This window comes from Lolium rigidum, chromosome 3 (genome assembly GCF_022539505.1).
Source record: "Lolium rigidum isolate FL_2022 chromosome 3, APGP_CSIRO_Lrig_0.1, whole genome shotgun sequence".
NCBI classification, from domain to species: domain Eukaryota; kingdom Viridiplantae; phylum Streptophyta; class Magnoliopsida; order Poales; family Poaceae; genus Lolium; species Lolium rigidum.
The window spans coordinates 68,057,321-68,070,061 of NC_061510.1; the positions used below are offsets into that span (position 1 = coordinate 68,057,321).

The 12,741-nt window shown below is 47.5% G+C and overlaps 2 protein-coding genes across 3 annotated transcripts; one reads left to right on the forward strand and one right to left on the reverse strand.

The window, feature by feature from the left end:
* Positions 1-3,818: 3,818 nt before the first annotated feature.
* On the forward strand, positions 3,819-5,111 carry LOC124694971 (putative cyclin-dependent kinase F-2). Its single transcript, XM_047227890.1, has one exon. The coding sequence runs from the start codon at positions 3,819-3,821 to the stop codon at positions 5,109-5,111; it is 1,293 nt and encodes a 430-aa protein (XP_047083846.1).
* A 1,104-nt stretch (positions 5,112-6,215) lies between these two features.
* On the reverse strand, positions 6,216-10,538 carry LOC124701741 (pentatricopeptide repeat-containing protein At3g29290-like). Of its 2 annotated transcripts, none has more exons than XM_047233835.1 (3): positions 8,679-10,538; positions 7,933-8,091; positions 6,216-6,294 (listed from the first exon to the last, which is right to left on the reverse strand). In XM_047233835.1, the coding sequence occupies exons 1-3, from the start codon at positions 10,278-10,280 to the stop codon at positions 6,286-6,288; spliced, it is 1,770 nt and encodes a 589-aa protein (XP_047089791.1). In that variant the 5' UTR covers positions 10,281-10,538; the 3' UTR covers positions 6,216-6,285. The 2 variants fall into 2 exon arrangements, with proteins under 2 accessions (XP_047089791.1, XP_047089790.1); XM_047233834.1 differs by having other exon boundaries at positions 6,216-6,312.
* Positions 10,539-12,741: the final 2,203 nt, after the last annotated feature.

Here is a 12,741-nt window from a genome sequence, read left to right on the forward strand (position 1 = left end):
CCGTCAGGAGGGACTTGCGGCGTGGGGGCTGTTAGTCTTGCTTTGTTTTTGGTGGCGGTCCTCGGGTTTCTCGCAAGCGAAGATGAAGATCTACCGGAGGTCAGTTTGCCTTGATCTGGCTGGAGAGATGAGTTCCTAGAAGCGAGCCCGCTCACGCGCCCGTCAAAAGGCATCCATACACGGGAGCCCACCCCGGCTGCCGCTCATCCTCGGGAAGCAGCTCCGGGGCATGTGCGGAATATGTCCCCGCTACGTAAACGCTTGCCCCATATGCACGCTTTGGTGGGGCCGGAGAAGCCGCGACAAAGCTAGGCTTCCACGGACTAGCCTCGGCCACATGTCCTGCGTGGTTGAACTCGCGCACCACGTTCTGGTCACGCCCTAGTTAACATGTCCACGCAACATTTTGTGGGACCCCTTACCAGTATAAAAGGAGGCCCAAGTTGCGGACATGGGGGGTAGTTGGAGAAGAACAAACCTTACGACGGAAGGAACTAGTTGCGCCTTCCCAGGGAGCATATTCAGGAGTTGAGATCCACCAGATAGATAATAGTTGCAGCACATAGGGTTTCGCACAACGCAACCTGAACCTGGGTAAAAAGCATGTGTCTCTGTGTGACTATGTTTTTCGTCTCGCTCGTCGATCAAGCTCGTCATGCTCTGCGACTGCCGAACCAAAAAGGGATCTCCATTTCCAGTGTTGGAATTCATGACACGGCATGTGTGACAAGACATGATGAGTCACGGAAAGATGCCGCTGATTCTGCATGACAACATGGAGTCGACATCATACGATTTCGTAACGAGCATGAGCTGGCCCGATTAAAATCGAGCAAGACCGGGCGATGAAAGCTGCCAAGGCTAATTTAATGTCTCCATCTCATGTGTTGTTTCTGTTTTAGGAGTCATCCACGACTTTCCACTAGCTGTTCATCTCTCAACCGAGTCGTCAATCGACTCCAAGTAAAGAACCAAGGCTAGAGGAATGTCTCCGACGCAATCGGGGGTTAATATATGACGATGGAATATACAACCGGGTATGCCCATCGGAACGAGTCGCTATACAAGAATGGAGTGGCCCAATCCAGTTACCTCCAAGCTGGACTTACTCTCGTAGGTCCAACACGATGAGAAGGCCCATTCGACCAGATGGAGATCAGCATGAAGGCTATGGATCCAACGGTGATTAGTCAATTTAGGGTTTTGGTGACACGTTCGTACAATGTAAACCCTAGGTCAAGTCACCCTATATAAGGCTTGGGCAGGAGAGAATTAAAAGGACATGCATTCGCCGACTTTGGCCTCCATCTACGCCTCCAATAACTTTTATCACATATATCAATATAATCAAGCAGAATCACCGCGAGGAGCCGAACCTAAGTACATTGTGTCATGTGTCAATACTGTCTAGGACATCCAATGTCACCATCGCTCTCCACCTATCCTAAGCTACCCCTAGTAGCATTTGTCCCATGCATCGATACCACGACAAAGACCACGACCACGAATCACGTACACAGTTCCCACCTACCATTAGCGGTAATACTATGATGCTCCTCGCAAAGAAAATACATATTTGAATGATGAAGTGTCGCCCAACACACACACCCACTCGGACTAACCAAGTCTTACGAAGGAAGGAGCGTCTCAACATGGAATTTAGAAATAGAGCGTTACATGCAGATCTACTACATAAGCAAGAAGCAAAGTGTGCTCGCCGGGTCTACGTAACTTCGAGAGCTATGGCACATCGAATATATGAGGTGATTTGTTTGAAAGTTTTATTTATATAGAAAGGAGCCTTTCAACAAAAAAACATTGATGGTGTAATGTGACAAAAAAGCTGCCCTCGATATTGCTCATAATCCAAGGCAACATAGTCGGACAAAGCATATAGAGATTGATCAACATTTCATCAAAGAAAATTTAGACCAAGGAATCATCTTTTTTAGATAAAGGGAATATATTAATATCGAGAGATACCAATTACACCCGGAAAAAAAAAACAATACCCTAATGGTAGTACGGATGCACACGACCAAAAAAATAAAAAATAAAACTAAGAAACAAAAAGCCCCGCTACGGTATTCTAGCCTTAGCAGCAACAATACATCCACCACCAAGACAACATCTGAACTCCACGCTCTCCAAAAGCAACGCCTCTAAGAAGGGAACATTGCACAAGCGCCATCATCGCCCAATCCAAAGATCTTAGGTTGTCACCCTGAAGATAGTTCCCGCTCTTAAAACAATATCTTCAACAAGGTCATTGTCGAGCACAACCAATTTAGACTAGGCCTTGCATTTTCAGTCTAAAGAAAAAAGACTCTGAACTTCACCTGTGATGCCACCCCCACTTGCATATTGCCGCTGTGAAATCCAGAACACCGAGCAAGTCCCTCAACAACATAGAGACTCAACCTCCGTTGCTAGTCCTCCAATCTAGCCTTCACGATATTCCCTGCCTCTCGCCTCTGCCTCTCGATTCACCATGGACCAAAAATGGCATATGATGGTAAAACAGAACAGTGAGCTTCGCGCTGCTGTGCCTCCAGAACCAAATGGTCAGAATAAAACCATGGGTGCGCACGACCGAATACCACTCGATCCAGCAAACTCCAGGCATAAGGTGCACTGTTACATTCGTCGGTGGAGCCTTCGAAACTCATCACTCTGGCCAGATATAGACGGACATGCCTCAGGCAGGTCTTCATCTTCGCATAGAGACCCTAGGACCGCCACATTATTCAGGTCGGGCCCCAACGCTGCCGACCATCCCAGGCCGGCTGAGGCAAAGCAGCAACACCAAGTGAATGGGCAACGCCTTGCAGCCGGCCGACCCTCCACCGGCGACAACAAGGATGGGCATGCCTTCCACGGCCATCGCCGGTTTCCACGCCACCCGAACTCGCCGCTAGGACTCGGTGACGGACCGTTAGACCCACCACCTCATCCTCAGGCCAACCATCTCCGGCGAAGTAGAGGGTCGCCTCCGCCATCAAACCCAGGGTTGCTTCCCCAGGCATCCTCATGCCGCAGGAGAAGCCCAGGAGTACCACCTCGCACCGACGGGAGGAGGGGAGAAGCAGCAGGTGCTGCGGCACAGATCGAGGACTTGGCCGCCGCCTACTAGCCATCGCCGTCAACAGCGTCCAGGGAGGGACCTGGCCGCCGCCACCTAGCGCAGCAGGAGGAGATCCGCCGCCTCCATGCCATGCGGGCTTTGCCCAGAGGTGCCACCGGCGGCGGCGGCGAGAGGTTGGGTTGAGTCGTACATTTGTACTTAGTTGCTTCTAATAAACTTGCTGGTATATTGACTAGAGGCTTATCAGAAAAAAGGGGGTTCTAGTTTATGTTCCAAGATGGGTCTGTTTTGATCTCTTGCTTAATGTTTGATTTCAACAACAATGTCCTGTCAGGATATTTCCTTCTGCCGAGATGAACACTGGATGCACAAAAAGTATCGTCACGCATGCATGTACGCTGGAGGTGTACACCGCGCCCAGCATATATATAGGTCTGGTCTCGCTTCTCTACGCCGTGCAAACGAAGACGCGGGCGCCAAGCAAACGAACTCGAGTCGGATTCACCTCGACGACTGTACATTCAACTTGAATCCGAGTCGAGGTCGAGGCCGGTTCTACTTCTGTGTCGAACTGTCGATCGAGGCCATTGCGCGTTCGGCTTCACTGGTGTATATATGCCGCGAATCCACCGCCAAATGCTAATTCCTCTCCCGATCCACGGCCGCCGTCTGCTCCACCTCTTCATCGCATCGCTCAGCTCCTCCCTCCACCACAGCAACCAAGAAACCCACCATGGCCGTCGGCAAGCGACCTGCTGCTGCCGTCCTCAACGCCGGCCACGTGATGGAGCAAGGATCAGATGATTACAACAGCAAGAGGAGGCGCGTCCGCGTCGGCAGCATGGAGGAGTACGAGGCGACGGACGTCCTCGGCGAGGGCGCCTTCGGCATCGTCAAGAAGGCACGCCACTGCGTCACGGGCAAGACGGTGGCCATCAAGTTCATCCGCCCCGACACCGACGCCAGCGAGCTCCAAGAAGAGGGATGCTTCCTCGAGGCCTGCGCCGGAAACCCTTACGTCGTCGGTTCCTACGGCCTTGTTCGCGAACCGAACACCACCAAGCTCAGCCTCGTCATGGAGTACGTCGGTCCGAGCCTCCACGCATCCTTGTCCAAGAGGCCGCCGCTCCCGGAGTCCGTCGTGCGCCGCTACATGTGGCAGCTCCTCACCGGCGCCCAGAAGATGCACGAGCGCGGCATCGTCCACCGCGACATCAAGCCGGCCAACATCCTCGTCGGGGAAGACGGGAAGATCCTCAAGCTCTGCGACCTCGGGCTAGCGTTGTCACTGGCGACGGAGAAAACACCATACGGGGATGCCGGCACAACACCCTACATGGCGCCCGAGATGCTCCTGGGGAAGCCGGACTACGACGCGCGGGTGGACACATGGTCGCTGGGATGCGTCATGGCGGAGATGCTCGCGGGAGGCAAGATGCTCTTCAGCGACAAGGGCGGAAGCAGGCACACTGCTAAGATCAGCCAGCTCTGGGATATCTTCAGACTGCTTGGCTTGCCAGATGAGAGGGCGTGGCCGGAGCTTGCGTCGCTGCCACTCGCCGCCACGTTTCTGCAATGGTTCCCGGCACTGCAGCACAACACGCTGGGGGAGCGGTTCCATGAAGAGATGCTGTCCCGCGATGGGTTCCAAGTATTGAAAGGGCTTCTTGACTGCAACCCTGAAAAGCGGCTAACGGCGGCCGCCGCGCTCCGACTCCCGTGGTTTTTGCCCGAGATCGACAACTTACCAGTGCCCGGGAAGATGGTGGTGCGGATAAAGCTCTCTCTGCCGGCTACACCGAAGAAGAAGAATCTGCAGCGGATCAAGATCATACCTCCGGGTCCGGCGACACAAAAAATGAAGAAAGTGAAGTCGATCAAGAACATCGTCGCTCCAGCTACGCCGAAGAAGAAGGTGCCGCGTATCAAGTTCATCACACGAGCGACACCGAAGACGGAGAATGTACTTAGAATTCCACTGGCGATGTGGGAGAAGGCACGCTTGATGGATCCATGTAAATGCTAGAAAATAGATATCCTTGTCCTCGAACTGTAAATGATGTAACTCGTTGCAGGTAGAATTATACAGTGTAGATCGAGCGTGCAATTGATGACTGATTTTGGTAGAAGCGTGCCATGTAAATTCTAGAAGAGGGCAAGAGGCACTTCGAACTGGATTAGTTGTCTTTCGATCAACAGATTATGCGAAACGTTGTACTGTACTTTTGTGTTCATATGAGGTGCTAGCTGTCTTCACCCTTGTCATTTTGTCCATGTGCGTAATTGCATCATGATGTAACTAATTGAGCATGCTGTAAATTGTCCTTACATGTTTTTATGTACCGTCAAGGAGTGCCATGAATCAAAGGGGGGAAATGGTTAAAGTGTAGCAAGTATTTGTGAAACGGAGGGAGTGTTTCTATAGTGGAATTTGTAGCCAATTTTAAGTTATAGCAACAAGTGGTAAGTGGTAACCCTGCGTCTTATTTTGGACCAGCTTTCGAGTACCTACAAGATGGTTGTCCTACTTTTTGTTTTCAAAGTTGGACGGCTAGTTGTTTGATCTGAACAATCTGGTGTTAGCCCAGTGTTCTTCATTTTTGTGCAAACCTTCCTGGTGAATCTGTTCTTGCGAAGGAAACAAAGCGCATGGATGACTGGTGTAGATCAGAGAATCTGGAGCAACCTCCTGCGATGTTTAGAATTGCTATGGATCGAAACGAAGCATTTATTTGAAAGCGCCGAAAATTGCTGAAAGGGTTGAGAAAACCGAATATGTGTTTGCGAGTGCCAAATCTCACAAAATAAGGTGCGGTCAAAACTTCAATGGTAACACACAAAATGATTACAGCTGATTTCTAGAAATTATACTATCTGATATTTCGAAGTCAAATCCTAACGTCCCGCGCGAGTTTTGGAACATGGTAAATCGCAGGGATGAAATCGAGCCTGTACTACATGATGCCTCCCTCCCATCACCCTCTTGTTTACAGATGGTCCGGACCCATCACCACCTTCGCTTTGGTATGTGTCCGTGAGTCTAGCAGAGACAAGAACAAGAGAAATACAATATCAGAAAAAATGAGGTTTGGAGCAACTGCTACAAGGACCTAATTATACGGCTACCTTGGGAGGCTCTAGCTTGCAGAGAGGCGTTGGCTCTAGCTGAGGACATCCATATTCAGAAAATGATTGTAGCGTCAGACTGCCTCCAAATGATCAACAACCTGCATGGAGAATATGGAGGTAGCTACAGCATGGTTACACAGGAGATCAAGGCGAAATCATCAGGTTTCTCTGATGTCCGTTTCCGACATGAAAACCAGGCTTCAAATTCAGGAGCTCATAAAGTGGGTCGTAATTTTGTTTCTAGTAGTTCTGGTAGACAGGTTTGCTCCTTCAGCCTCCTGGAGGTCTTTGTATTCCTTATCAATAAACAGCCACTTTAACCCTCAAAGAAAAAATGTACCAGGCTCCAGGTGGTGAGAACCATGTTGGACTTGAGATATGGCCATCACGGTAACCATCCAGGCTCACGAACAATGGTGCCTCCGCAGACGCCATTTCTTCCGGTTGCCACTGCGCTAGTTGTGCCTCGGTCACTTGTATCGCTTCTTCATTGAAAATGCACACGTTTCCGTCGAACAGCAGCCAGGCAGGGGGAGCCGGAGAAGATCGTCCGAAGAAGTGAAATCTCGGCCACTTGGCTCCATGCTTCTGATGGTTTCAGAGGGGAGCAAGGACTTGGATATAAGGAGGGAATCTGTTTACTCCATCAAACAAACTAGGGATTGGTTTACTAATTCTATTCAAATTTGAATTAATAGCCGAGCTAAATACAGAAACGTAGTAGTGTCATTAAATGATTTTATCTAAAAGTCATAGCCACTTATTAGGTGGAGTTTCTTTTCCGGTAGTGAAGTATTAGCTGCTAATGCCTCCAAAAAAGGTCTTGCATATCATGTTCATGTACTCCCACCTCTTGAATGCTACCAGTACTTCCATATCTCAAACACCTCTCTAATTTTACGAAAATTCTCTAAGAATAAGCACATGGATACAAGAATCATAAATCCAGGTTTAATTTACACTCCAGAACAAAATGGCAAAATCAGTGTTGACAGTGATAATAGGCCGAATTGACAACACAGTTTGAATTAGCTGCTATTCACATCACATATGAATTTGTCTTACTAGTATTTTGTTTCCAAAATGTGGATTAAATTTTGGATTTGATTTTTTATAACATAGTAGACTGATGTTGTATGAACTTGATAAATTGTTTATAGAAGAACTCATGACTTTTCTGTGTAGGTTGTTTTGAGGTCGGAGTACAGGGAGTACACAAAGGACAGGAGCACTACGTTATGTGCTCCTTTGTGCCATTTAGAGTACAAAATGGTTGAAAAATAAAATCCATAATGTGAAACAAGTTTTTCCCAACAATATTTTAATACCAAAAGACAACAACTTCAAGGCTGACTTTGCAAGAATTAGCTATCTTACATCTTAAATCAGGATTAACTCATGTCACTCCCTTGTATATGTTCTACAGCATATACAATATTAGGATCCATTGCATCGGAGTATGTATACTTAAAATTGGTGTCACACAACAATATAACAAGAACGGACTGGACAGAATGCAAGTCTTCTTTTGACCATATTTGTAGGAATTTATTGGGTGCCATCCTAACTGTTCCACTTTAACATGTATCTTCACTCAAATAAGTTAAAGAAACTGCAGCAGAGTAGCGTAGTGACAGTAGGTTACATATGCAATTGTGTGTGTAGATTTGTATAACTAATAGCTATTGCATCTCAGTCAGGTCAGGAGGCTACTCAGCTGATGTGATGTGCTGCAGCATGAAGGACCTCGTCTTGCCATCTGGTGTCAGCCCAATGCTCTGCATTTTCTTATACACCTTCCTGGCTAATATGGGTTTGCCTCTCAAACAAAGCCCATGGATGACTGTGTTGTAGATCGAAGAATCTGGCTCAACCTCCTGCGATGTTCAGAACTAGGTGTCAAAATGAAACTTGAAAGCACCAAAAGTTGCAAATCAAGTTTGACAAAATTAAAATTGTGAGTACCAAATATCACAGGGTTAGGTATGGTCAAAACTGGCTAAATATGATTACTGCTCATTCCCAGTATGCTCGAATTTACACCCTTGCAATCTATCCATTTTTTAGGATAGTAAAGTGAACACCAATCAATTAAGTAGAAAATAAAGCCATGTGTGTGAAAATGAACTTCATTTGTGCAAAGAACACAAGTCCACTTGGAACAACAGATTCCTGAATTATTATTTTTTTGACTGTTACTAACATGAGAACTTCCTTTCATGTTGTTGACTGTTAACAACATTACTACAGTCAACAACACAGTTATACCTCGGCTTAACAGTGTTGACACCAACCCAGGACGATTGCAATTTTGACGTAATGGTAATGCAACTTTGAAGAATTCAGAACCAAAGCACCAAAAGTTTAAGACACCAGAACACCAGAGCAGCCCACAGTAATGCTATGGGTAATTCAAAATCATTACGAGTTCAACAGAATAAATAACTAAAGAGTGAAATAGTACCTCCAGTATACCCTCTACTTCGTCCCAGAGAGATCCCCAAATGCAAGCTCTTATAACAGATAAATGTGTGAATGTATCCGGCGAGCACCTTTCACGAGTCATACGCTGGTACACTTTCAGAGCAACTTTCGGCTCGCACGCAACCTCACAAGCACGTATCACGTGATTGTAAGAAACCGCTGAGATTTGCAGCCCGTGTTTCTCCATCATCCACAACAACTGCAAAGCATGCTCCCACTGGCCGAGCCTTTCACAGGACATCAGAGCGATGTGGTAGAGATGGCTGTTTAAGACCGACGGATGCTTGGATTTGATTCCATGAAAAAGATCTAGGGCGTCCCAACATCGACCAGACCTATGTAATGCGGACAGTAACGCGCTCCACGTATACTGATCAGGCTCGAGCCCCGAAGATATCAGAAGATGGTACATCCTAAAGGCGAGCTCATCTTCACCAGCCTTCCCAAGGGAGTTGATGATCGAATTAAACGCGATGATGTTGGGCTTCATGCCAGCACTCAGCATTCTCCTGAACGTGGCCAGCGCAAACTCCCACCTCCCTTCTCTGGTGCACGAAGCAACGACGGCCTTCATTATATCCTCGCTTGGATCAAGCCCGTTGCGGAGCATTTCCTCGTACGCAGCAACCGCTAGCTCGGACTGTCCACACTGCACAAACGTGCTGACGAGCAAGTCGTAGGTCATCAGGGTTCCACCAGTTAAGGAGTTGTTCTCTGCTAGCCTTCTCCAGAGTTTCTCCACTTGCCTCCACTCTTTTGCTCTCCCGCAAGCGGATATCATGGTGTTGTACACAATCACATCGAGGGCTTCCCTTGATTCTTTGCCCTCTTCTATCTCACTGAACATTTGCAGGGCAGAAATGTAGCCCTCGGTCCTCGCGACAGCCTTGAGCATCAAGGTATAGGTATGGCCAGTTGCCAATCTTTTCTCCTTCATGAACTCAAACATCTTCCTGGCATCCGCGGGGTAACCTCTGCGGATGAGACTGGCTAAGAGGGAGTTGCAGGCGTGCGCGGTCGGCTGCAGGCCTGACGCACGCATTGAATCAAACAACTCCATGGCACTCCTGACCTTGTTGGACTGGCCGAGCCTCATCAACCTTGTTGACAGCTTCTCCTCGTCCCGCTCCTCCAGGAAGTGCAGCCTTGATGATCCCTCATGCTCAAACTTATCTGAATCTGGCACTTCTGGCGCCGACTCTGAAACTGGCACCGGCCGAACACTTCTGGCGCGGACAGGTTCCTTCTCCACGGCAGCAGCAGGCGGCTTCACCGGACGCCGCCGGAGCCCGTGGCTTTTGTGATAGACGAAACCACCAGCAACAGGTCGCTCATCGTCCATGCCACGAGCCCCCGGGAGAGCCTCCTCCTCCTTGCGGGTGACATCAGATTCAGTGACACACGGCGGAGCAGCCGCTCTACAAACACACACTCCTCTGGCCATCACCATGGCGCCGCTTACCCGATGGGCTTCACCTCCGCTCCGGCCGGCGTTTCTTGGTAGGATTGCCGTGCCACGCCGAGGCAGTTCGAGACTGAAGGAACCGCGGCTTGTGCTGCAGCCGCCCCAAACGGCAGCCATACCCGCCGCAAATGCAAACGGGAGACAAAGATTTCAATCAAGAACCCCGAGCAATGGCGGAACCACCGTCGGGGAAGAAAATCGGCGGCGCTCACCGCACTGGCTAACCGGCAGCCGGAGGGGCTCGCCGCGCCGTGAATGAAGCCGCGGTAGCTAGCGCTCGCCCACGCGGGGGACAAAATGGAGGAAAAAGGTTTGAGGACGTATCGAGTAGCTGGGGTGATGGGTGGAGACGAGGCTGCTGAAATGGAGGGGAATCAATGGTGGAACCGCCGTCGGGGAAGAAAAGCAGCGGCGCTCACCGCGCCGACTTAAATTTAACAATGCAGATTTTAAAAACTCTCAAATTTATCATATTTTCATTTTTGTTAACTCTTCTTGTCCTGAAAAGTGACACATAATTTTGCATCATTATTCAAAGACGGTAGTGGAACTGTAGGGCTTCTCCTGCTGCCAGGGGGAAGAACCTTTTGTTTCGCTGCCACCACCCCCTCCCCCTCCCCCACCCCCCCCCCCACCCCCCCCCACACACACACCATCATCGTTGATACACACGGCTCCTTGATGTGGGGAGCACCATCCCCGTAACTATCTTCATCGTTTCCAATGATACCATGTCCATCTTCGCCATCGACAACCCCCGCCCCCATCATCGTTCATACACACGGCTCCTTGATGTGGGGAGCACCATCCCCATAACTATCTTCATCGTCTCCAATGATATCATCTCCTCCATCTTCATCATCGACAACCCCCCTCCCCCACTATCTATTTGTGTAGATCGGAATCCAGAGTGACGTTCCAGTGTTGTTTTGTTTGCATGCTATTGTCTGATACTGTGTTATACTTTCATATTGTATTGTATATAATATGCCTCTAATTATGATTACATTGTATTGTGAGTAGATCCTTATGTTCATGTCAATATGGAAGAAGCCCTAATTAGACTGTCATATGATTGTACAATAAGATTGTTATGCTGACTAGCTAAATACCCGTGCATTTCTATGACTAAAGAAGATATGTCCAATTTTTGGGGAGTTTCTTTTACATTTGTAAATATTATAACATGTCCCTCATCTAGTCTTATTTTGTGTTGACAAATTTGTTGAATGAACAAGTGCCAAGAAAATTAATGGGTGCAAACAATCCTAAGGAAGTTATATATTTATTCCACATTTGTTAGAATACGGAGTAAGCTTATTATTACTCCTATCTAATAATGTAAACTTATTTATCCCATGTTTATATGTTTCGAACACTAAATTCATTTGAGATTTCTTTATTCACTTAGTTATCTTTACTCTATTCTTTTTTTCTAATTTCATGTAAAAATGTGTCTTAAACATGTTTAGTAGAGAACTATTTAGTTCCCATACCAAGGTTTCTTTTTTGGCTATGAACCTTTTGATTACGGAAATGGCTTGCATACAATAAGATCTGTACGACTAATTAGTAATTACGTACAGACTCATGGTGGGATTTTCATCATCTGGCCCGCATACTAACTCACGCTACGATTACGATGAGTCTGATCGTACACAATTATCGTACAAATTCGGTCATGTGTATAACATTGCTCTTTTGATTATTCATAAATAAATAGAGTCGCAAAACAAATTATGCATAAATATAAATCTTTCTTGTTTTACCTTCATTTGTTTTACTTCTGATTTTTCCATGTGCATGTTGGGTGTTTGTCGTTGTCGCTAGTGCAAATTAGAGACGACAAGGGAGGGATCACTGACGAGTTAGACTACCCGTACACCGGAGCTAGAGTTTAGCCCCTCCAAATATATATCATATATAAATCCACGGCTAATAATATATATCCTTGTTCTATTTATGAAAAATAGGTGTTTGCGACTTTGGTAAGCTACACCACCCCAGCGCTACGACCACCGGCTACAGGTGGGTTGAGAGCTACAGTGGCAGACCCTTATGCTAGTTGTAGCAGCTCAACTGCTAATCGTATTCGTCGGCTCAAGGGCGCCAAAATTCAAGAATTACACTAACGACGCCTACAACAGTAAGTGTGATACTTGTTTGGACCATCACATTCTATTGGTCGTTCACTTGTTTGGACCATCATATTCTATTGGTCGTTCACGGAGACAATGACACAGGTGGAGCATACCGGATAGCCAAGAATTCCTCGGGAAGTGAATGAGGGAGAACAGAGATGCATCTTGCTAATTAGTTGAAATCTAGATAATTAATCGTATTCACCCATCTGTTGTGATGATGTTATGTGTGATACCTTTTTAATATATTATAGAACCATCAACCATTAAACCTGTCGGGTGTGGGGGGTGGGGGTAGCTGCCCCCCACCCCTACGGTAGCGGTGTCTTCGTGCGGTACTGATCTATATCATGACATCCTGGTAGTCGGCTACATTGCCGAATGTTAGAGTATAATGATCATCCCTCTTACTTACACTATACCACGGTATATATATA

Coding starts and splice junctions, on each gene's coding strand:
- LOC124694971 (XM_047227890.1), top strand. CDS start 3,819: ATGGCCGTCGGCAAGCGACCTGCTGCTGCCGTCCTCAACGCCGGCCAC.
- LOC124701741 (XM_047233834.1), bottom strand. CDS start 10,280: ATGGCTGCCGTTTGGGGCGGCTGCAGCACAAGCCGCGGTTCCTTCAGT. Junction 8,092..8,678: donor AAGTAGAGGGTATACTGGAG/GTACTATTTCAC, acceptor TGAACATCGCAG/GAGGTTGAGCCAGATTCTTC. Junction 6,313..7,932: donor TGCTGCAGCACATCACATCA/GCTGAGTAGCCT, acceptor TTCTCCATGCAG/GTTGTTGATCATTTGGAGGC.